At 49.0% G+C, this 25,462-nt stretch overlaps 2 protein-coding genes across 2 annotated transcripts in view; both read right to left on the bottom strand.

The window, feature by feature from the left end:
* Window positions 1–234: 234 nt before the first annotated feature.
* Window positions 235–19,220, bottom strand: unm_sa1614 (un-named sa1614). Its single transcript, XM_062471399.1, has 28 exons — window positions 18,863–19,220; window positions 12,575–12,647; window positions 12,329–12,474; window positions 11,654–11,728; window positions 11,426–11,475; window positions 10,152–10,281; window positions 9,933–10,018; window positions 9,685–9,760; window positions 8,914–9,000; window positions 7,762–7,862; window positions 7,441–7,510; window positions 7,151–7,238; window positions 6,937–6,985; window positions 6,514–6,701; window positions 6,164–6,297; window positions 5,893–5,984; window positions 5,487–5,673; window positions 5,163–5,248; window positions 4,809–4,924; window positions 4,628–4,695; window positions 4,071–4,187; window positions 3,395–3,635; window positions 3,083–3,283; window positions 2,902–2,965; window positions 2,725–2,786; window positions 2,315–2,490; window positions 1,773–1,895; window positions 235–1,597 (listed from the first exon to the last, which is right to left on the bottom strand). The coding sequence occupies exons 1-28, from the start codon at window positions 18,986–18,988 to the stop codon at window positions 1,523–1,525; spliced, it is 3,087 nt and encodes a 1,028-aa protein (XP_062327383.1). The 5' UTR covers window positions 18,989–19,220; the 3' UTR covers window positions 235–1,522.
* Window positions 19,221–19,904: 684 nt separating this feature from the next.
* Window positions 19,905–25,462, bottom strand: part of LOC134027792 (fer-1-like protein 4) — a 19,403-nt gene continuing 13,845 nt past the window's right edge. The window contains 13 exon segments of the mRNA XM_062470912.1: window positions 19,905–20,727; window positions 21,312–21,412; window positions 21,684–21,979; window positions 22,219–22,460; window positions 22,541–22,636; window positions 22,823–22,908; window positions 23,137–23,318; window positions 24,059–24,213; window positions 24,325–24,466; window positions 24,469–24,494; window positions 24,810–24,937; window positions 25,095–25,242; window positions 25,244–25,326. Coding sequence (XP_062326896.1) covers window positions 20,547–20,727; window positions 21,312–21,412; window positions 21,684–21,979; window positions 22,219–22,460; window positions 22,541–22,636; window positions 22,823–22,908; window positions 23,137–23,318; window positions 24,059–24,213; window positions 24,325–24,466; window positions 24,469–24,494; window positions 24,810–24,937; window positions 25,095–25,242; window positions 25,244–25,326 — 1,866 coding nt within the window. The 3' untranslated portion in view covers window positions 19,905–20,546.

Here is a 25,462-nt window from a genome sequence, read left to right as displayed (position 1 = left end):
CTGTCTCACACACACACACACTCTCTCTCTGTCTCTCTCACACACACACACACACACACACATATATACTGTCCATACAGTGTATACTTCTAGAAGAGCTGGTGATGCTTTGTGAAGCCAATGTTTTCATCTTTATTGTTTAATGCACTTTCCTGTTCCTGTGGTGTTAGTTTACCATCACACTGAATACCTGTGGTCTTCTGAGGAAATGTACCTTCATGTGTCTTTGATTTGTGTGTGTGTGTAGAAATTTACATTATACATAATGTATTGAATTGTTCATAATTGACCATTAAACTGCTGCCTTTTCTCTATATATTTATATATAGAAAAGCATAAGACCAATCAGCCTTCAATGATGATTGACCAATCACCACCCTCCTTTATTATTGTCCTGTCGCAACAGATATGTGTTCATGACTCAGCAGTTTCCTGAGGAATTGTGGGGCTTTTAGTATAGGTGATAGGGTTAGCTCAACTGTAGAGCCTTTGACTGCACATCAAGGGGTTATAGGTTCAAAACCCAGCTCTGTACGTCATTTTGGAAAGAAGAGTCTGCTAAATTAATGCAGTAATATTACATTATTTGGAGATGCAGGGAGCATTCAAGACCAGAACCACTGCACTCTGGCCACATGCACTATCTTCTATCACTTTGCATCGTTCAGCATCTTATTACCAAAACCATTTCTTTTTTTAAGCAGTCTAGACCCATAATGAAAATTGCCCTAATCAAGCAGTGATTCACATTGACATCAATACTAGAGAAGACTAGCCCTGTTAGTCTGCTTGGCACGCCCCCAGGCCTTAACAACACAGGAGGAGACATCTAGATCAGTGGTCCTCAACCTTGGTCCTCAGGGCCCACTGTCCTGCATGGGTTTGATGTTTCTAACATACCTGATTCAAATGAATGGTTGTTATCAGGCTTCTGCAGAGGTGGCCGGCCCCACTGACCAGTGATGGGGCCGCTGGGCAGCTGGGCCGGGTGGACATGAGGACTGCTTGAGGCTTAACCAGGGGGAGTTAAAGAGCTATAGATGGAGGAGGCATCTGCCTCATGGTCCTACAGCAGCCCTTCTCAACCCTGGTCCTCAGGGACTTCCTGCTGCATGTTTTAGATGTTTCCCTGCTCCAACACACCTGGTTCAAATGAATGGGTCGCTATGGTCAGGCTTCTGCTGAGCTTCCTAACGACCCATTCATTTGAATCAGGTGTGTTGGAGCAGGGAAACATCTAAAACATGCAGGACAGTGTGTCCCTGAGGACCAGGGTGGAGGACGGCTGTTCTACAGGATCAACTGATGGAGCTCAAGGTCTCTTCCACCCACGGTGGGTGGAGACAAGGCCTGTTCAGGACTGAGGAGAGCCCAGCGGAACATGTACCCTCACGGTTCCATCTGCCCTTCGTGCATGACCCAGGGGGGACGGTTCTCCAGAGTTCTGGAATCTGAAGACTGGATGTACAACCCAGGTGAGATAGGCTTTAATCTGCGCACAGTGGAAGCCAGGGGTCAGGGGTCATTCTACCAGGTCCTGGACGAAAGAGGAGGGGAACAGACCCTGGTGGTTTGGCTGGCCCTCCACATAACCATGCTGTGTGTAGAGAGAGAGGGAAGGAGAGTCCACTCAACACTTAAACTAACAGAAGTTCTGAAAGTTATCTGATTATTTAAGGTAATTCGAGACAAACTGATTCCAGACCAGCGCAACCCACCCATCTGCCAGTTTGGCCATCAGTAACATCTGACCCTAGACCAGGGCTACTTACCCACCAGTCGGCGTCCTCTTCTCCAAGCACCACCAGCACCTCTCCCTCAGTGAAGCTCAGCTCATCATGGTGGTCTGCCTCACAGTCGTACATGGCCTGGACACGACGCAGCCTTGGTCTGGGCTGGGGGAGGGGTCAGAGGTCAGAGCTGAATCGCACACAGGACAATTCCCTTGGCCCTGAGTCATGTGACACATGACCACAGGAAGTCATACATGGACACATGAGCACTTAAAAACACATGACCAGATGAACACATGAACAGTAGTTTGGCCTGTATATGTGGTCCATATACTTGGTGGCTGCTTAACTGAGTGTACCCAGAGGACCAGAACCAGGGTTAGGATTTGCATTGAGATGAGGATTAGGTGAGTTAATCCCAAACTGAATGACTCTGTTCTTCTCCACAGAGAGACGCATTGTTCACCTGCCTCACAGGTCACACACACACGCACCCACGCACCAGCGAAGGCACGCTTTGGACTAAACAACACGTACTGTAGCCTTTAGACCTGGGAGGCTGGGAGGGCAGGGGGTCTCACCAGAGATCTGCGAGGCAGGGGGTGGGGGGCGGGCCCATGGTGGGCGGGGCCTCCATTGGCATCCAGGCTGAAGGAGTGGTGATTGGAGGGTGAACTAAGGGGAAGAGCTCTGCTGCTGGGAGGAGACATCTGATACAGGAAATGGGAGGAGTTTCCCTCTGTGTCTGTCCGGAAGCCTGAAGGGGAGGAGGAGGTGGGGTGTAGGAGTCAATGTAAACTGTATGTAATGATCATGGTTTTAGTCAAATGCTGATATAGCCGTTACATCTCCTACATAAGGCGGATAAGTTACACAGTATAATGTTGGTGTTCAAAAGGGAGCTGTAAAACAGATGTGTGCAAAGACAGTTTGGCTAAGATGAAGCTAATTTTAGAGGCGCCGTCTGGGGTCAGGGTTTGGAAGGGCCTACCTCTCTCTGGCAGCTCATCCAGGGCGTTGAGGCTGGTCACGTTGAACTTAGGAGACCCTGAACTGGAGGATAAACACACAGTGGTGGTTCACTCTGGGCTCCTGTAGTACCTACAGTCCCCAGCAGGGGGACCTGTATGTTGCTGCATACGGAGAGGCTGTAGATCATTTTACTCACACACACTTCTGGAAGGAGGAGTCTGGACCCCCGTAGCCCCTTGAACTGGAGGGCACCCCATAGTCTACACACACACACACACAAATACACACCACACACACACAAATGAACCAAGAATATTAATAATAAGAATATGTGAGTGTATGTGTATTTGTTTATGTGTGTGTGTAGGGTGGTGTACCTGCGTTGCCTGTGAGCCGGGGGGTGTGTGGGCTGGAGGGGGCCATGGGGCTGGGCTCAGAGTAGGTCCTCTTGTGTCTGATGACGAGGGGGAGAGGGGGGGTCCGCTTCTTACTGCTGCTGGGGGGGGAGAACACCTCCCCCCAGCCTACCTCCTCCTCGGGGGGACTCACTGGGGGAGGTGGGGGAGGCACAGTGGGGGCTGACACACACACACACAACAGTTCTAGCATACAGCATGACACTGAAGACTGTAAATATGTGTGTGTGAAAGTGTAATTTCGGGTGTAGGGGTGGGGGGTGGTCAACTCACCTTTGACCCTGGGGGGTAGAGGAGGTGCAGGGGAGGACGGGGGAGGTGGCGGGGGGCTGTCCAGGCTGCGTGTGTGTGAGCTGTGCTTGTGCTCGCGAGCCATGGCTAGCCGGCGACCCACACTGAAGAGCCCTCCCCTGCTCCCTCCCCCACCTTCCCGGTCCAGGGTGGTGGAAGAGGTTGTGGTGGTGCGATACAGGCTGAAGGGCCTAGAGGTACGGTCCTTCTTCACTGGGCCGCTCTGATGGAGCAACACACACACAAGCATACACACACACACACAAGCATACACACACACAAGCATACACACACACAAGCATACACACACACAAGCATACACACACATAAGCATACACACACACAAGCATACACACACACAAGCATACACACACACAAGCATACACACACACAAGCATACACACACACAAGCATACACACACATAAGCATGCACACACACACACAAGCATGCACACACACACACACACACACAAGCATACACACACACACACACACACATGCATAGGCACACATATGCATAGACAGACACAAATACGGACAGTCAGACAGTGCTGAACATTCTCTCCCTTTGTGCTCCAACGGTGCACAAACAAGGAAATGCATCATCGTGTGGTGTGATGTCATGTGTGTGATGTCAGAGGGTTTGGAGGTTGCAACCTTGTCCTCCAGGTCCTCGTCGCTGTCATAGGGGTCATAGGGGTCGTCATGGCGAAGCCTCCAGTCGTACTCCACGTGCTGGTGCATGTTGAACTGGTTACTCTGGGCCTGCTGGATCTGGAGATCAGTCACCACAGTATCAAGCCCCGTTACATTCACACACAGACAGACAGACAGACAGACAGACAGAGAGAGAGAGAGAGAGAGAGAGAGGATACATCTTTGTGTTTTACATTTAGTCATTTAGCAGACGCTCTTATCCAGAGCGACTTACAGTAAGTACAGGGACATTCCCCCCGAGGCAAGTAGGGTGAAGTGCCTTGCCCAAGGACACAACACAATTTTTCACGGCCGGGAATCAAACCGGCAACCTTCAGATAACTAGCCCAATTCCCTAACCGCTCAGCCACCTGACTTTAACAACATTTTGAAAGAGGAAGAGAGAAAGAAAGTAGGAATGAGAACGCGAGAGAGACAGTGAAGGAGAGAGTGTGCAAAGAGAGGGAGGGAGAGACAGAGAGAGAGTATTACTCAGTATTTTATCGACTAGGACTCACCAGTTCTTCACAATGGTTGTGTTTTAACCTGCGGCTGATGTCCAGCCCAGTCTCTCCCAGGTCATTTTCTGAAACACAGGAGACCAATCAGCCAATCAGAACCGACACAGGAAATCACAACCACATCCCAAAAACATCTACCTGGCACCTCTAGTGTGAGTGTGTATGTGTTCCCACTCACTGAGGTGTGTGTTGGCCTTAGCCCGGAGCAGCAGTTTGAGGCACTCAGTGTTGTTGTGGAGGCAGCAGTAGTGAACGGCTGTGCTGCCTCTGGAAGTCTGGGCGTCCAGGTTAGTGCTGAACAGAGATGGGAAGTAACCAAGTCAAAGTACTGTGTTACTGTACTTAAGTATATTTTTCTGGTATCAGCACTTTACTTTGCAAAAAAAAATTCTGACAACTTTTACTTTCATTCCTTACATTTTTTACACAAATATATGTACTTTCTACTTCTTACATTTTAACTTTTAAATGGTGTAATGATAAAACTATAACAACAGTTGTAGGCCCACACACGCCCAGAAACTAAACCCACCAGTTGTGAACCAAGAAGTCGACCATGTGCAATGAGGTCCTGTCAGCCAATAGGACGGCCAGGTGGAGGGCATTTTCCCCCTTCTCCTGTGGACAGATAGACATGTTAGTGTTTGTGTGTTCACAAGTGCGTTTATAAAAACATGTGGCGTGTTTACACAAAAGCGCATCTATAAAATCCAAATTTGCCTCCATAAAAACATGCAGTGTGCTCACCAAAGTGCTTAAAAAAAATGGTGTGTAAACAAAGGCGTTTTTTTATTTAAGTGTGCGGTGTGTGTGTACACAAAACAGCGTCTATGAAAAAAGGTGTGTGTGTGTGTACCTGTACGTAGGTGTGCAGAGGCAGGCTGAGGTCTGATCTCTGAGCGTACAGCTGGATGAGGCTGAACACGTCTCGGCTCCGTACTGCCTCCTGCAGGCTGCGTTGCAGCGTTGCAGGAGAACTGCTCCCTCGCTGGGCAAACTGACCCTTCACATACTTACACAGGATGTAGTCCTTACGCATAGCCCTACACGGACACAGAACACACACACACACACACACACAGGAACAAAAGCACACACACACACAGGAACACAAGCACACACACAGGAACACACACAGAATACACAAACATAGGAACATACACCCAGAAACACACACAGAATACATAGAGTAACATTCAGTTACATAATTCTGCATGAGTTGATGATTCTAGTAGGAAAGTGTCAATGATTGGCTCACTCACATGTCACTCATGGCAGTGGGCTTTTGGGAGGGGCTTAACAGGTTGGCCTCAACAATCTCATTGAAGCCTGAGTTTCCAACGTTCCTGGCCAGCTGCACAAGATCAAGCAAGCGAGGAGAGAAAAGAAGAGAAGAACAGAAAAAAAAACATTACTGGTATGTATATTACAACCATGAATAGGTTATCATGAGATCAACCTATTGACCCAACCTCTGATTGACCTTCTGAGGGTTAATGTGGGAGGTCAAAGGTCAGGTAAGGTCAGACTCACCAGAAGCTCTGAGGTTCCCAGGGTGTCCAGAGAGAGGGACTGTATGCGCGAGTAGTGGACGCCCATCTCTCTGTGAATCCCTGAGCACTCGATACAGGTCAGGATGCCCAGGTTAGTGGAGATCCAGCTGGGCTCTGGACAGACAGACAGAGAGACAGGCAGACAGGCAGAGAGAGAGACAGACAGGCAGACAGACGGAGACACACATACATATATATATATATCTACATGAGTTTAGAAGGATATCTGTGTGTTTCTACAAAAGTAATCTGTGTTTCTGGCCATGATCGCTGTTGTCATGACAGAATAGATCTATGTGTTTCTAGAGCAGTCATGTGTGTGTTTCTGACCTGGTGCTCCACAGTCGCAGCAGACGTTGTTGCCGGGCATGCGTCTGATGTCATCAGTGATGGCCCTGGTCAGGTCGTCCAGGCTGTTTTCTCCCCCGCCCCGCCCCCCGCCCCGCCCCCCGCCCCGCCCCCCATCCAGAGCCACACTCAGCGCCTCCTGCTTACTGTTACTCAGCACCGAGATCCATCTGGTGCACACACACACACACACGTTTACACACACATGAACACGCACGTACACACACATGTGTGTTACATGTCTTGTGTAATCTGATCTGATCATTTCAGTATCTTCTACCTCTCCCTCTTTACCAGCTTGGGGGGGGGCTGTAAATGTATGTCTGTTAGGTGTCTTGTTATGTATATTTGTGTGTGTGAGGGTGTGTGTGAGAATGGGCCAGACATGAAAAAGCTTTTACTTACGCCACACACTCTGACTCATCCTCAGCCAGGAAATGATATGTGCGATTATCTGCAACACAAGAGAAAGAAGACTGAACACGAAAGCTTTGGAGCAAAAGCTTTACATGCACTCTGCAGTCTGTTGACTCTAAATGAGGTAAAAAGTGGTTTCTGGCAGTAAGATATTCAGTGTTGTAATTGATTTTGTTGTGGTTGTGGTTGTGGTCTGGCTCACGGGAGATGAGGTCAAAGCACTTCTTGTCCTCCAGGCTGGGTTTGACCTGGCAGGTCAGCAGGTTCAGCTTGGCAGGAGATTTGTTGGGCTGCAGAGAGGTCAGGGGTCAGAGGTCAGGGATAGGAGCAGGCCTACTGTAGGGCATGTCCTAACAGCACTGGTTTCCAGAGTTGCATTTCAGTGGGCTGCCATAGCTAACAGCACTTCTGTGGTTGGAACAGTGTGAGTGCATTTGCACGTGCATGTGTTTCTACATGGGGAGACAGGCCAGAGAGACCCAGCAGACTCACAGTTCCATGGGCGATGGTGAGGTAGCAGTTCTGCACCGAACATCTCCTCTTCTGCCACATCTTCCTCAGCCTGCGAGAGAGAGACAGAGAGAGAGGGATACAGTATAGGTATACATATAGACAGAGATTGTAAGAGACGTTTAAAACCATTTGAATTGAAATGTGAGAGAGCAAGACAGAGAGAGACAGAAACAGATCTAGTATAGGTGTTGCTATTGACATAGAGAGGAAAAGAAAGAACATTTAAAGCCATTCGAAATGAAATAATGTGGTTAGATGGACAGGAAGTGAACATCTGTAGTTTATCTGTTTGATATCTACCCATCACTCTTCTTGTAGAGAGAGCCATTCCTCTCACTCCCGTACTGCTTATTGCCCTGCAGCTGGTGCATGCTGTACGCAGCCTGTCTGCTGATGGAGTCCTGTGGCACACACACACACACAGACACACACACACACAGACACACACACACACACGGGATACATGTACACACTCAGAGTTAGCCTCCACAATGTTGATCACCTGATAATAATATTTTACATTAATGTAGCCTGATACCGTAAACCTGAGGCATTGTGCATCGCTAATAGGTGCATAGCAGTCTGCCCAGTCATCTATGACATCACAGCGCAGAAACACACAACAAGGGCTAGAAACGCACAACACAGAGCAGATACAAAACACTCAACACAAAGCAGACACACAGCACAGACCCGAGACACACCCCACAGACCTGAGACACCCCCCACAGACTTGAGACACACCCCAAAGACATGAGACACACCCCACAGACCTGAGACACCCCCCACAGACTTGAGACACACCCCAAAGACATGAGACACACCCCACAGACCTGAGACACACCCCACAGACATGAGACACACCCCACAGACATGAGACACACCCCACAGACCTGAGACACACCCCACAGACCTGAGACACACCCCACAGACATGAGACACACCCGACAGACACACACCACAGACCTGAGACAAACACCACAGAGCAACACAGAGAACGGGTTGACAAGGCAGAGCAGCGGTCACAAGCCATGGGCTGCCACACTAACACCCAGACAACCAGAGGCAGGAGGGGCATGGACGGCTAGGAGCAGTGTGTAGACATACTGGTCCCACATCAACATAACATCACAGTTATCGTCACTTACTCTCCTAGCCTGGATCCCCAGCAGCAGCAAACAAAGACAAGTTTACCATCAACAAGCTTGAAAGTATGAAATATGTGTGTGTGTGAGAGAGTGCGACTGAGAAAGACAGAGAGAGAGAGACAGACAGAGACAAAGAGATAGAGACAAAGGCAAAGAGAGAGAGAGAGAGAGAGAGAGAGAGAGAGAGAGAGAGAGAGAGAGAGAGAGAGAGAGAGAGAGAGAGAGAGAGATGTATGTGTAAGAAGAATAGACAGAAAGCTGGATGTGTGTGTGTGCGTACATATGTGTGTGTGAGTAAGCTCACCTCTTTGAGCTCAGGCTGTAGTGAAGGTCGGAGCTGGTCTCTCAGAGAACAGAGTTGTCTCTTCTCCTCGTCCTGCCTTTGTTTAATCTGGACACACACACACACACTCAGTTACACAGTCATTATCGCCAACATCAACACTCTCCTTCAGAATTTTAAGAATCTGTCAGCAGCAACACCCCTCCCCACACACGCACACACGTACACACACACACACATCCAACAGAAGACTCCCACTCTCTAAACATTCCACACCACTGTCTGTTCAAAGTTTCAGAAAAGAGAAAAACCATCTTAAAGCTATAATCTGGAACGGTTCATCAAATGGTAATATTTGTTTTTTACTGTACATGGTCCCTTATACATACATAAAAAAGAATACCCTAGTGACAGGACGGTAATAAGAGTGTATAACAGTAAGAGCAGCACTCACAGTGACAGGATGGTAATAAGAGTGTATAAGAGTAATAACCTAGTGACAGGACGGTCATGAGAGTGTATAACAGTAAGAGTCTATAACAGTAAGAATGTCTAACAGTAAGAGTGTATAACAGTAATAACCTAGTGACAGGACGGTCATGAGAGTGTATAACAGTAAGAGTGTATAACAGTAAGAATGTTTAATAGTAAGAGTGTAAAACAGTAAGAGTGTAAAACAGTAAGAGTGTATAACAGTAAGAGTGTAAAACAGTAAGAGTGTATAACAGTAAGAGTGTAAAACAGTAAGAGTGTATAACAGTAAGCGTGTATAACAGTAAGAGTAGCACTCACAGTGCCCAGCCCTCCTGTCAGCTCCTCCATGTACTGCTTCAGACGCTCTGTAGCTGACACACACTCCTGCAGGAAACTAACACACACACGACTCCTCACTAACACAAGATGTTGCTTTTAAAGTATTAAACACAAGTTTTTGTGTATGTATGTATGCATGTGTGTGTGTGTGTGTGTGTGTGTGTGTGTGTGTGTGTGTGTGTGTGTGTGTGTGTGTGTGTGTGTGTGTGACTGAGCCATGCCCGTACTTGTACTGGGAGTGGTAGTGTTTGATGAGGTTTTGGAGCAGGTCTACTCCTCTCTTGGTCTTGATCTCGTTCACTTTGATCAGATACTAAAAAGCACACACACACACACACACGGAGTGGTATTAGCAGTCATAGCTTCCAAAAAACCTAATAAAGAATGAATGAATAAAGCAGTTGTAGCATGTAGCATGCAGCATGTTTTGACGCGTTGCCCCTCACCTCACACATGTGCAGTTGGAACATCCTTCGCTCTTTCTCCAGATCCTCAGCGATCTCTCCTCCGCTCACCTCCGTCCTCACCATACCGTACTGCTTAGCCAGCTCCCGCTTCTCCTTCTCTATCTTAGTACTGACACACACACACACACACACACAGGAGATCTTCAGAGCTTATACATGTATTTCAGTTATTTGTTTATGAGCTCTCATGTTTGGTTTGCAGTGTAACTAGTCTTTGGGTGTCTTGTGTGAGCACCATCAAGAAAGATAATCTCAGGACTACAAGCACTGGGTTGTAGAAAAACTCTAGATCCCAGAGGTCACTGGGGCAGGGGACAATACTCATTCCAGGTACAAGGCCAAGATAACACTGTTCATAACATTTGTGAAGGACATATTGAGTGACTCAACATCCCAACAATAAGAGTAAGTCAGTGACTAACACAACAGCAAATTCCTCCTTTTTTAAAGGTTAAAGGTCAACCGACTGTGGCAGTTTGTATGGAAACAGACGCATTGACCAATCACAACCCTCCTCAGGGAAATTAATTCACTGAGGGCTGGTTGCTATGACACTGAAATTGTCTCTATTTAGAAGAAGAGGGAAGGAGCAGAGACAGGGAAGAGAAGGGGAGGTGGAGAATGGATAATGAAGGGGTAGGAAGAGTGGGTGATTACAAAAAAATGGAGAGAGAGAGGGACTGTTATTGAAAGAAGAAAGCTGAAGACAAAGAGAAGAGAGAACTAAGGTAAAAAGAGGTAGAGTTATTATCATTTAGAACCGGCCTATTAGCTCAAACTGCTTTCGAGCCTGTTTGACTGGATAGGACGAAACATGGGGTCATCGACACAGCTTTCATAGCAACGCACCTCTGATCTGGGATTTCTCAGATGGAACCATACAAGGAAAGGAGGGAGGGAAGGAAGGAAGGAAGGAAGGAAGGAAGGAGGGAGGGAGGGAGGGAGGGAGGGAAGGCAGCAGGGAGACAATAAGGGTGGGCATTCAAACAGATCCTTGGTGGTGATGTGCTCATCTGATAGTGGTTACTCATGTGAGCGAGCAAGGCCTGAGGGACCATGGTAAACATGAATGTCCTGACTGTCTGGATGTAGAGGGGAGGGGCTGGTGCCATGGCTGTGTGAATTGAGAGAGGGTTTGGTGTGTGGGAGTCCTGTCTGTCTGGACGTCAGGGAGGGAGGGGGTTCTGACTGTCACACGCTTATGAACACACATACACAAACACACACACACACACAGATGCGCAAAAACTCACAATCTGCTCTCATAGTCTCTCCAGGCTCTGTCAAATGGCTTCTTCAGATCCTGAGAAGAAGGACAGATGAAAGGGAGAGAGATAAACAGAGAGAAATCGAGAGATGGAGGCCAGCTATTCAATATGGGATTGTGTGAAGCAGGAGGCAGACGTTGAAGCACTGTGTGTGTGTGTGTGTGTGTGTGTGTGTGTGTGTGTGTGTGTGTGTGTGGCAGCCAGTCGACTCACCCCCTTCACCTCCTTCAGGTCTCCCTTCACCAGGGACTCCAGGAAGAAGTTGATGTTGTGGAGCATGCTCTTCAGCTGCAGGGAGGAGAACAGCATTGTTAACGACCATCCCAGCCCTCTCTTCATCCATCATTCATCCCTCCATCCCTCACCAGCTCTCCTTCCCCTCCATCCTCTGACCTGTCATTCACCCCGGCAGCCCCTCGCCCTCCCTCCCTCCCCTCCCTCGCCCTCCCTCCCTCCCTCCCCTCCCTCGCCCTCCCTCCCTCCCTCCCTCGCCCTCCCTCCCTCCCTCCCTCCCTCCCCTCCCTCGCCCTCCCTCCCTCCCTCCCCTCCCTCCCCTCCCTCCCCTCCCTCGCCCTCCCACCCACCCTCCCTCCCCCTCCCTCCCTCCCTCCCTCCCTCGCCCTCCCTCCCTCCCTCCCTCCCTCCCCTCCCTCCCTCCCTCCCTCCCTCCCTCGCCCTCCCTCCCTCCCTCCCTCCCTCCCTCGCCCTCCCTCGCCCTCCCTCCCCTCCCTCGCCCTCCCTCCCTCCCCTCCCTCCCTCCCCTCCCTCCCTCCCTCCCTCCCTCCCTCCCTCCCCCCCTCCCTCACCTCCCTCCCTCACCACCCACCCTCCCTCCCACCCACCCTCCCTCCCTCCCACCCACCCTCCCTCCCTCCCCCTCCTCCTCACCAGGTTCTTCATGGGGGTGAGAAGCTCCCTGGAGAACTCGGCAAAGCGCGTGAAGGCCGAGGCCACCTCCTCCTCGCCGTTGGAGTGGCAGTTGGCCGACAGCTTCTCCATAGAGCTGATGTAGTGCTCGAGGTGGGAGATGTGGTCTACGGACGGCAGGAACCCAGGTTAAGGTAAGGCAGGTAAGATTAGGGCAGGAAAGAGCAAAGCAGGGTGGGGCAGGGATCAAGACTGTTTGTGTGTTACCTTGTCCTGACAAATGTTTGGCCTTGGCTGCTTTCTTCATCTTCTGTAACACTGTCCTGTCGCTGTCCAGAGCCTGTACACACACACACACAGAGGAAGAGAAAGCAATAGAGAGTAAGTACAACTGACAAGTTGTAAAAAAAATCGTATCTTGGGTTACAGCAAATCAAATCAATCCTACATGGCCAACTGAACAGAACATAGTGAGGGACAAGCTAACATTCACACAAACTCACAGCATCTAACATAAACATGCCTCCAGCACATGAACAGTAAAACTAGTGCAGCAGTAAAAATACAAATAATAATGAGTTAACATTGTGTACTACATTTTCCAGCATGCAGGGTGAGAATTACGGGGGGTTTGAGGAGGGTCTGACCCCCCTAATTAAGACTTGGACCCCCCCAAAAGAGGTAAAAACAACAGGTCGGGGGGGGGTCGATACACGCCCTGGAGAAGAAGTTGACCCCCCCGATTGTCATTGTATAATTCACACTCTGCCAGCATGTTTTAGAATGGAGTCTTGGCCTGTGTAAACTACCTTTCAATGCATAACCTGCTCCTAATCAACAACATTCTCATACAAGGCTATGGCAGTGTTCCAACAGCTGAGGCCTACTGACAACACATTCTAGAAGCTGTGTTACACTCCCCCTCCCTCCCCCTCTCCCTCCCTCTCCCTCTTCCTCTCCCTCTTCCTCTCCGTCTTCCTCTCCCTCCCTCTCTCCCCCTCTCTCTCTCTCTCTCTCTCTCAATAAATACAGGTACATTTCTACACAAGTCAGGCCATACTAATCAAGCTAAAACCAATCCTGTTTCCGTCAGTGTCTCTCCTTCTCCTCATCCCTCCGTGTGTAGTGGACTGGCTTTGGTCTTGCTCTGGTTCCAGACAGATGGTGGTACCCAGGCTCCAGGCTGATGTTACCTAATCACACACACACTCTCTGGCCTGTTTACGCATAACTGCATGGCCTAACGTATACCTCAACATCTGCTCTCAGATGGAAACAAGCACACGCACACACACAAACATGCACAAACCTTACAGAGCAATACACACAGACATTATGGACAGGGGTTACGAGGGTTTGTAGGACATGGCTGGTGACCTAGGAGGTCTCTGACGGGGTAGTGAGCAGGGAAGGAGAAGACAGACAAAGAAGGAGGGAGGGTGTTCAGCTGACTGGCTCAGGACAGGAATGTGATCCTGGAGTTAACCAGGCGTGACACAAACCAGTCACACAATCAGAGAAGAGGAGAGGAAGAGGAGAGTTCATCTAGAGAAAAAAGTGGTTCAATTCAGGGATCTCTCCTCAAAAACCCTTCTCTGTTCCTGGTTTGCACCCCCCCCCCCCCCCCCCAACTGCTGACTACACAGGAACTCAACTTCCTCTTTTATCTCACTATCCAATTAGAATCATCCGTACCGCTGCATACCCCCGCCACACAGCAGTCCCCAGCTTCCTCACTTGAATCGTCTGAGATGGGGTTTCCCTCCCAATCCCCAGGGGCTAGGCTATGTCGCTAGGTCTCGCTCTCTGAGTCAGCAGCCAGCAGCCAGATCAGAGATACTGTTCATGGTCAGGAGGGTTCAGCCACCATCCTGCCAGCCAATCCGATGGCCTGATAACGTCTGTGTTAAACATCCATAAGCCGTAATGATGGCGTAATTAAGACCCTGCTCTACACCCCTCTATCCCTCCCTCCTGCTGACTACAGCCACTCCGCACCTCTCAATCACTCAATCCCTCCCCCTCTCCACTTCAACAGATCCTCCCCCCCCTCTCCCTCCATCCCTCTATCTCACCAACTCCTAAATTAATCTCTTTGTCCTCAAAATCTACTTCCCTCCAAGAGCCCGTTTCTATGGAAACGTCTTCCTGTTTCGAAACTGATGATCTCTTGCAGTCCATTTCTCTCCTTCCTTTTTCACTCCCTCCTCCCTCTTTTTACTGGTTCCCCCAGGCCCTGCTTTAGTGTTCGGACCTGTCACCTCTGACAATAACACACACTAACATCTCTAACAACTAAATGTTCCAACTCCAACGTTAGATAATGTATCTGCTTCAGGTCTGGGGGACTGTGAAAACTCTGTGGCCCTGCATAGAACTGGTCACGCGGAAGCAACACACACACACACAAGCACACACACACAAGCACACACACACATGCAAGCACACACACAAACACTCACAACCGGCAGGATGTTAAATAATCCTCACTAGGAAAGTGGACCATGACTATTGCCTTACAGAAAGACTATAAAAGATATACAGTACCAGTCAAAAGTTTGGACACAAGATAAATACAATGGACACCGGCATTTTGGTCATTAGCAAGACTCAATATATATTCAAATATCCGTGCACGAGCACACACACGCACACACACACACACACAGCAAACATCAACAGGCAAGAGGATCTGAATGTTGAAATGGCAGATTTCAATGGTTGATCTATAGTGAAACTATTGTTTTTGTATCCTATGGAAACTTAATCTAAAATGATTGTTGATGTACTGAATGAACAGGCATTCTCCTCATGTAAGTAGCACATGGTGCAAGCTGCTAGAGGGTGTTGATCTCTGCTGTTGAGCTGCAGAATCCCCTGACAATGCAGACTGGGTGGCAGGGACTACATACTCAGCACACACACACACACACATACACACACCCATACACAGACACATACACACATACACACACACAAACACATACACATACACACACCCATACACAGACACATACACACATACACACACAAACACATACACACACCCATACACACAAACACGTACACACAAACACATACACACACCCATACACAAACACACACACACATACACATACACATACACACACCCATACACAAACACACACACACATACACATACACACACCCATACACAAACACACACACACACACCCATACACAAACACACCCACAAACACATACACACAAACACATACCCATACACACAAACACATACACACACCCATACACACAAACACACACACACAAACACCCACAAACACACACGCACTTTAATTCTGCCATTCTTTCAGCCTTTGTTTTCCGTCAGTCCACGGTATGTAGCTGAAAGAGCTTGTTGACTAAACCTGGACCTCAGATAACAAACGCCCACACACACCCACATATTAGGAGGAATGTGCTCTAGGTAATTGGAGGCCTACCCTATAATAATGTGATTCTATAAAGGGATACTATCCTGCTGATGTGGCCCACTCTGTACCCACACCAGGGGGGAGGGAGCAGAGGAGGGGAGGAGCGGGCAGGAGGGGGATACAGTAGATAAAGAAGGGAAAAGGAAAGGAGAGTTGGAAGTGATGAAGAGAAAAGAAAGCGAGGTTGAGAAGAAGAGAAGGAACGAGAGAAGCAGTGGAGAGCTGGAGGAGATGAGGAGGGGATGTATGGAGAGATGGAGGAGATGAGGAGGGGATGTATGGAGAGATGGAGGAGGTGAGGAGGGGATGTATGGAGAGATGGAGGAGATGAGGAGGGGATGTATGGAGAGATGGAGGAGATGAGGAGGGGATGTATGGAGAGATGGAGGAGATGAGGAGGGGATGTATGGAGAGCTGGAGGAGATGAGGAGGGGATGTATGGAGAGCGGTAGATGCAAGGGGCCATGTAGAACAGTATCCAAACAGGAGAGGTGCTCAGTCATCCAAACACACTCAACCGAACAATCATCAACATCACTTCCACTTCAATGGTCTCTCCACATCTCACTGTTTACCAGCCCAGACATCTCTGAGCCTGGAATGACCACTGTACTGGACGAGGCCAGAGTGTGTAGCCCTGCACACTGAAACCCCCTGGGGCAGCGCAGGCACACTCACACAGACTCACTTTCTCACAGGAGATGGAGGACACAACTTTACTGGAGATGGAGTCAAGGAGGACCAATGCTTTCAAAGTTGTTTTGCACTTCATAGCTACTTCTCTCTCTCTTTTGAATTCCCCAACGGTCTTTCCCTATCTCTTTCTCCCCCCCACCCCCTTTCCTGCACACTATCTCATTCCATTTATCTCACTCCTCTCTCTCTCTCTCTCTCTCTCTCTCTCTCTCTCTCTCTCTCTCTCTCTCTCTCTCTCTCTCTCTCTCTCTCTCTCTCTCTCTCTCTCTCTCTCTCTCTCTCTCTCTCTCTCTCTCTCTCTCTCTCTCTCTCTCTCTCTCTCTCTCTCTCTCTCTCTCTCTCTCTCTCTCTCTCTCTCTCTCTCTCTCCCTCCCATGCTGCTCTCCCTCTCTCTAATGCTGCTCTCTCTTCCGTGTTCCCTCTCTCTTCCTCACACCTCTCTAGTCACTGTATCTAACATTCTGTACTGATCTGCAATATGTTGTTCATTAGCAGTCCAGTCTCTCTCTCTCTCTCTCTCACACTCACACTCACACTCACCCCGCCCCCCCCCTTGTTTTCTCTCCCCCACTTTCTCTTTCTCTTGACTCTTGCTCTCTCACCGTCACACAACCTCTTAATCACACTCCCTTTCCCTCAGTCCCCCGCTCTCTCTCTCTCTCCTGCCTAATCCCTTTCTCACCTCCCCTCTCGCTCTCTCTCTCGCCCTCTCTCTTCCCCTCTCCTCTTCCCTAGTCATGGTCTCTGTGAAGCAGTATTGGTCAGCAATTTGATGGTCATTACAGTAACATCCCCAGTATAGAGATAGGCCATTGCTCCATCAACAGCATACGTGATGTTAATTATGTTATGGATTATTATTAACATAATAACACATTTGATATTGGATAGTTTTACATTATTGTGATTGATGTTAGATGTGGTTCCATATTCATATTTTCAGGATTATGCTCCTATTAATTAAGGGGGGGGGGGAGTTTGGGGGTACGTGATTTTTATTCCCGCTCATTGGCCCAGTTAATCCTAATCCTAATCCTCCTGAAATTCATCAATGCTCAACCCCGCAGGGAACATATGTTCATCCTGACAGAAGACGCTCTGAAGCCAGTCACAACACACACGCACACGCAAATACAACACACACACACACACAGGAACACCAACAGCTGCTGTAAAACACTCAAACACTCTTTCTCTCAAACCACAGTGTTGCTCTGTCCTGGTTCCTAACCACCATACTTGATCTCAATCCTCCTCACCCTGTCCTCTAAGTCTGTCTGGTGTGTGTGTGTTAGTATTTGTGTGGGGTTTCGTTATTGGTTTCAGTTACTTTCTAGAATCATTAATCTAATGACCCGGCCAGTCAGGGTGGGGAACCCCACCCCACCCACCCTACCAGTACCCCCCCACTCCCCGGTCGGGTTGTCACCATGGGAACCTGCCAGTTTGTGTCAGGGGTTGCCATGACCTCCAATGGTTGCTTCAATCAGATAAACCTATACTGCAGACTTATAGCAGCTCCAGTGGAACAGGTGACCGCTGAGAGATTCACTCCATGAGGATGATAAGGATGATCGATGTTTTTACCTGTCTGAGTAGATCTGTTGAAAACCCTGTTGCAAAAACTAACAAACAAAATATGTCGTTAAATGAAGATGCTGTAGATCTCTAGTGCATTTCTCCTGGACCCTGACATCCGTCCTTGCTATGGATGGAAGCGATGTTGCCTACCTACAGACTGCCTCATATAACCAAGACCAACTAAGCGATAACGCTCCTGCCTACTGATAATGGGCATCAAAAACGCACATCTTAAAATAGCGACTGCGGTTTTAAACTGCAACACAAATATGAATATCTATTTTTAATCCAACATATAGTGGTGGTTTAATTCATGGTTCTTAATATAAAATTCAAGCACATGCATTTTCTCGCGTGTCTCGGTGACAAGATGACAGAGAGCACGAGCGTCCGGATGAATGGACAGTCAAACAAAGAACCTCACGATAATTAGCACCCGTTTACCGTGATTAGTCCTCTCCCTGCCGCTGCCTCGGGGCGGCAGAGCAATAGACTACACTGGTTACTAGAGGAGCTCCATCCATTAGCCTACAATGGAGAGTAAAAGAAACACAAAGAAAAACCACGCAAAACAAGCTACGGACACAAAGGAAGGTGTCCTATGTTCCCGCAGCTAGATGGAGCGACAGTGGGTCGATACCAAATGCTCTGGCACACCTACTGGATCCACACTGGGCTCCTAACGTTGCCTTGGCAATGGCAAGTCGCCCTCCACACAACTCACTGCGAGGCAAGGCTACAGTAGGCTACACACACGGAACACAATCCATTGTCACCTGTAACAGAATGAAACGATGTAAACGTGTTTTGTTGTGTAGCCTACCTCTTCCAAATTGTGTGCCGTGTTTCTACAACTTGACATCTTGGTGGTGAAAGACGAGGTTGTGGGTGAGCTGTAGTCCTCCAAGGTCTCCGCAATAAAATCGTCCACAGATATGAGCTCAGGCATTTTGATTGTAAGAGAGAACTATTCATTCGGAAATAGAAAAACGAGATAATTTCCAACTGGATGAAATGCACGCACGGATATAGTTCTATAACGGCAGATGACGGTTTGTTAAATGCATTTAAAAAACTGGAGCAGTTGTCTAGGTCTAGGTTTATTCCTTTCAGGGAAACATCAGAATTTCACAAAGCACGCTAAAAGGAGGAACTGATGCTCCGCTGGTTGCGCGTGCCTCGTCAGCAGTCTCGCGCTGATAGAAAGGAAGCGCGCATGTCCCACGCGCTTTCACGGTTCATTTGTGGCTGGATCGAGCACGCGCTGATCACAGGACACTGGCAGGATCTTCAAGGCCAAATACAAGTGAAACAAAAACATTCTCATGTAGTTGTAGCCACAACCATCTCCGGGATTTCGCAGGTTCCTGTGTACTTTGTTCTCGCATAAACAACCGATATTCATGGTTACTTCTTCACCCTGGTAAAGATGAGGGAGGGAAGCGGCCCAGCATGATTAACAGGATTTAGAGTATTATAGGCGTTGGTGTGCGTGTGTGTGCATGTCGGGAAAGGACTAGAGTGACACAGATTTGGTAATAAAGTCTGGAAGTCACCTCTCCAGCTGTCAACTCTGGTTAACACTCCACTCAATCAGAAACACACAAACACACACTTCCCGTGGGCCGAGAGCCCCCCCCCCCCTCGCCCATGCCCCCCTGCCTCAGCATGACACACACCCACCACACTCCAGTGATGATCAGTTGGTTTCTCTCTTATTCCATGAGTCTTACACTGTAGCTTGGTCTTCAAGTACAGTCCACACTGACTAGTCCTGGTACACAAACAGCCAAATGGCCTAGATAACACCTGGCTATGCCTGCTATCACCGTGGAAATCAAGGTCCAATCTAAATGTGGAAGCAGTGCTGGATATGAGGTTTATTTAAATTGAACATCCAAACTCAGATCAACGTTGACATTACCACCATGCTCATTGCGTTTTTCAAATGAATCCCAGCTGGTACTAAACTCATTACACTTATTGAACACCTACTTTTTAGAATCCAATTTCCGTTGGAGCTTGCGCTTTAAATATTATTTTTAAATGATACAGTTCATTTAACAGTGTTTTCGTGTGTATTGAAATACAAAAATGGCACAGATTAAACATTTCAAATATATATAAATCAGTAAACACATCATCAGTAAGTATGTATCATTGTTCTGTGTTTCATCACAGTTCATTGTTCCATCTTTAATTGAAATCAGAATCTAAAGAAGTTTGTGTTGTATTGTTTCAGACAGGAAGAAAGTCAAATTTCTCTCCAGCTGAAGAGTACCCCCTCCACATCATAAACTGAAACTTCTATTCTAAACCTCAGTCGTCAAAGTTAAACTCTCAATCAGCCTTGTTTACTAACAAACCTTTGGGAACGAGCGTTGTAGTCGTTCGACGCTCCCTTTCCTGCAGTACAAAATGAACGAAAAATTGGCGTGAACTGCAGATTAAGCCCTCGGAATTGGAAGACAGTGTTTTGATTGTGATCTCTGACACGCTTGTGGACGTCAGCCGTTGAACATGGCCTGGCTGATCTGTCCGGGGATGGTGTAGAGGACGAGGCCGAGAAAGAGCGCCAGCACCACCAGGACCACCAGGGCGATGATGTACTTCTTATAGTTCCTCCAGATGAAGTACACAAACGTCTTCAGTGGGTTGATGAACCAGCTGAACGTCATGTTTGGTCGACTGGAGAGAGAGAGAGAGAGAGAGAGAGAGAGAGAGAGAGAGAGAGAGAGAGAGAGAGAGAGAGAGAGAGAGAGAGGGAGAGAGAGAGAGAGAGGGAGAGAGAGAGAGAGAGAGACATGGAGAGAGGGGAGAGGGGAAGACAGAAAGAAATAGGGACAGATAAATTGAATGAGAAAGAGAAAGAAAGCAAAATTATTTAGCAGGTTGGAGTCTAGTAATGGGGCTGGAGGTGGGGCTGGTAATGGGGCTGGAGGTGGGGCTGGTAATGGGGCTGGAGGGGGGGCTGGTAATGGGGCTGGAGGGGGGGCTGGTAATGGGGCTGGAGGGGTGCTGGTAATGGGGTTGGAGGGGTGCTGGTAATGGGGCTGGAGGGGGGGCTGGTTATGGGGTTGGAGGGGGGGCTGGTTATGGGGTTGGAGGGGGGGCTGGTTATGGGGCTGGAGGGGGGGCTGGTTATGGGGCTGGAGGGGGGGCTGGTTATGGGGCTGGAGGGGGGGCTGGTTATGGGGCTGGTAATGGGGCTGGAGGGGTGCTGGTAATGGGGCTGGAGAGGGGGCTGGTAAAGAGAGCGGTGGGAGTCTTACTCTGGTTTGTCCAGAGGTTCTGGTTCCTTCCGGGCCTTCCCAACAGGAGCTTTTTCTGCTTCCTCAAGAATCACCAGCTGGATCTCTGCCTCCACCTTCCCCTGCACCGGACAACATTTAGTCATTTATCAGACACTCTTATCCAGAGCGACAACAAACACATACAGGAAACAGGAAGCACTTCCAACTCAAACAGGAAACACTTAAAAGCAATACATACACATCTCTAACATAATTTACACAACCTACAGGGCAGAAGGGAGTTGTTGAGAGTCCTTATTGTGAACATTGTTAAATGGATTGATAGCTAGATGAACAGATGGATGCTTGGATGAACTGACTGAAAAGACGGATCAATTGTTCATCACATACCATGAGGAGGTAGGTGACGCCGCTCTCTGTGAACTCCAGGTCCTCAACGTTCATCTTGCTGCGTTTGCTCTTCTTCTTCTTCTTTCCTCCTTTCTTCATGTCCTCGGCCTCCTCCTTCTTCTCCCTCTCTATGTCCTCCTGGCTCTTGGGCTTGACCAGTGGCCACCAGCCCTTGATCCTCTTGCTGCGGAAGAGGGAGAAGCGTGGTGTGGCTCGGTCCTTGGCCATCTTGATGCTGCACTGGCTTGAGGACTTTGCTCCCCTCACCATGTCAGGCAGACACAGCTCGATGGAGCCTGGGACACAGGAGCACACACACACACACACAAACAAACACACACATTCTTGAAACTTCCTGTTTTTATTCTGGACAGTGAGGGTCAGAGTGTCAAAGTACTGTATTTCCCCTGCCTCTGGTTGTCTGGGCTGCACTCTTTTTCCCGTAAGTCAGACATGGTTAGGAAAACAAGAACTGGGTCTGACCTGACGAGCCTGAATCCACAGAGGTTAAACAAGGCGATGACACAAGCCTCACCCAGGAAGTCGTTGGATCCGATGAGGTCATAGTCCCAGACCTGCAGCATCAGAACAGCAGGCTGGCGAAACTCCACCTCGTCCATGGAGAAGATGGTCTCCTTCTTTTTGTAGATGATCTCCTTCTCTGTGGGCAGGAAGTCGAAGCGAAAGACAAAACGCCAGTTGAAGTTCCCCTCGCCGGTCAGAGAGTGGAAGTGGACATCCGTCTCCTGCTTCTCCTTCTCAAGCCCTTTGATCCAGCTAGATCACACACACACACAAACTGATGAGTCGGCAGAACTATCACCTGATTATGTGTGTGTGTTCCCACGGCGACTGACCCTTTGACGTAGATGTCGCTGGAGGCGGTGCCTGTGAAAGGGTTGACACCCAGCACCACGTCATCCGTGTTCCAGATGATCACCCGCAGCTCATACCTGTTGTCAAGGAGACGCCGAGCTTTGACACAGATGACCCCCCTCATCATCACATCAGTCAGACACTGCTGTGATGCTGGGATTTGTATTTGATTTAACTGGGCTTCTCAACTGGGCGACAAACATGTTGCCTTTTCAAACGCATGTTTTTTTACAAGACGATGATGTGTTTATAGTGGTATTTACTGTATTGGTAGGCGTGGCTTGATGTCGATTGGTGGACGTGGTGGAATGTCAACAGGAAACATGTCTATCCACATGTGGGCAAAACCCTGTGACAACATCAACATTATTCAGACTTCTGTTGAGGAAAACTTTATCCAGATACTTTTAATACATTAAATGTGCGGGTGTGTGTGCATGTTCCTGTGTTTGAAGGTGTCAGAAGCTCAAAGACTGAAAACTTGATTCAGACACGGGTTTGTATGTGTGGGTGTGTACTTTCCACGTATGTGTGTGTGTGTGTGTGTGTGTACACAGGTGTGTTTGCTCCGTCTGACCCGGGGAAGTCCTGGCTTGTCCGAATTCCACAGTGAGCGCATCTCCACGTGCTCGGGCACCAGGGGGCAGGCTCCCAGGCAGAACTCCCTCATCTCCCCCCAGCGCTGCAGCACACTCAGGGCCTTGTGTTCATCCAGCTCTGCCTCCTCCTCGGGGGAACGGTTGTTCTTCTTCAGCAGCTCTGGAGAGAGTTTGTCATCAGAGTCATCATTATCGGTGAACATTAATGCGCCATAACATCCTGTGCCGATGTGGTCAGAAGACAGGAGAGAAAAATAGAAGAGAACAAGGAGAAGGTGAGGAATACAGGAAGCGAGGAGGAGAGGAAGACAGGGAGATGGGAGTAGAACAGGAGGTGAGGAGGAGAGGAGAACAGGCAGAAGGGAGGAGGACAGGAGGTGAGGAGGAGAGGAGAACAGGCAGAAGGGAGTAGAACAGGAGGAGAGGAGGAGAGGAGGACAGGCAGAAGGGAGGAGGACAGGAGGTGAGGAGGAGAGGAGGACAGGCAGAAGGGAGGAGGACAGGAGGTGAGGAGGAGAGGAGAACAGGCAGAAGGGAGGAGGACAGGAGGTGAGGAGGAGAGGAGGACAGGCAGAAGGGAGGAGGACAGGAGGTGAGGAGGAGAGGAGGACAGGCAGAAGGGAGGAGGACAGGAGGTGAGGAGGAGAGGAGGACAGGCAGAAGGGAGGAGGACAGGAGGTGAGGAGGAGAGGAGGACAGGCAGAAGGGAGGAGGACAGGAGGTGAGGAGGAGAGGAGAACAGGCAGAATGGAGGAGGACAGGAGGTGAGGAGGAGAGGAGGACAGGAGGTGAGGAGGTGATGAGGACAGGAGAAGGTCAGATCAGGAGGAGGTGAGAACAGGCAGAAGGGAGGAGAACAGGAGGACATGGTGAGAAGAGGAGACTGTAGATGAATCAGACCTTCAGGAAAGGCTTCAGGTGGAACCTTGAAGATCTTGTTCAGGACTTTGACCTCCGACTCGCGGTATTCCGGAGAGGGAATGCCGTTCTTCAGGCAGAATTCTGCCAGGATGACAGTGGGCTTCTTGGAATCCCTCCACATGTTATAACCATCCCTGGAAACACAAACAAACACACACACACAAGCCGAGGGAGTGAGGTCACTTGCGGTCAGTGTACTGACGTCATCTCGGTACAGTATCTGAGGGTGAGTGCCCGAAGCCTACCGGTCGTAGTACAGTGCAATGCCACAGCCTGCGTAATGGCGGCTGTAGAAGCGGTTCTCCAGGTCAATGCTTGTTTCGCCAATGATGTCATCAGATCCCAGGGTGTTGTGGTCATACACAGACACTGTCAGCACTGTCTCCAGGGGAACGACACGCTAATCTCAAAAACCCTGCAGGAACACACACACATTTATAAATATACACGCACATGAACCCACACACACACAATAGAAGGGCAGTAAGGATCAGACGTCCCTAGTGATCTACTATAGTGTCCTGTGATGTGTTATGTTATGCTATGATTTTCTATGCATTGCAATGCCGATGCTATGCGATGCTATGCGATGCTATGCTATGCTATGCTATGCTATGCGATGCTATGCTAGCATGATATGCTGGTATGCTATGCTAGCATGCTATGCTAGTATGCTATGCTAGCATGCTATGCGATGCTATGCTGTGTAGTGTGAGGTAAGACCACGTACTCTCCAAACACGGGGTTGAGCTGTTTTGGCAGGTAGCGGTCCTTGGTGTCCTGTTTCTGCTGACCCACCTTCAGAACCAGGTAGGGGTCAGCCTTCCCGTTGGGGTCCATAGGGGCCAGGTTGGTGGCCTGGGGGGAAACGGGGAAGGACATCAGTCACAGAGAATCTGGAATGTGACTTTTGGACACATCCATTGAGATAAACGCACATGCACTTAAATAACCACACACACACACACACACGTACCTACCTTCACCATACACACACACACACACACACACCTACCTTCACCATGTACACCCTGATCAGAACCTTGACGGGGGCGTTGCGTGGAAGTCCATTGGTGATCTGACACTCAGCCTCCTCGTCCTCGGGAGAGATGGGGTAGATGAGGAAGGAGCCCTGAGGAAACCAAAACACATCATGCTGATCATATGTTTGTTTTGTAACATACAGTACCTTGCACCATGGGGACAATAAAGTCCGAAAAGTACAGTTCAATCAGCGGTAAGAAAAACTATTCATTGTCCCTTAACACTCGCAAAACCAAGAAAAAACTACTTTGAATTTAGAACCCAGAGACAGTGTCACATCACACTGTCAGAGAAGCCCACAACACGAGCGACATGCCTGCCCCAGCCGGCTCCAAGGTC

Source organism: Osmerus eperlanus, chromosome 1 (genome assembly GCF_963692335.1).
Source record: "Osmerus eperlanus chromosome 1, fOsmEpe2.1, whole genome shotgun sequence".
Classification (NCBI taxonomy): Eukaryota; Metazoa; Chordata; class Actinopteri; order Osmeriformes; family Osmeridae; genus Osmerus; species Osmerus eperlanus.
This window is presented reverse-complemented; position numbering and strand designations above follow the sequence as displayed.

Coding starts and splice junctions, on each gene's coding strand:
- unm_sa1614 (XM_062471399.1), bottom strand. CDS start 18,988: ATGCCTGAGCTCATATCTGTGGACGATTTTATTGCGGAGACCTTGGAG. Junction 7,239..7,440: donor TCACCATCGCCCATGGAACT/GTGAGTCTGCTG, acceptor ACCTCTCTGCAG/CCCAACAAATCTCCTGCCAA. Junction 5,249..5,486: donor CTCTGCACACCTACGTACAG/GTACACACACAC, acceptor ATCTGTCCACAG/GAGAAGGGGGAAAATGCCCT.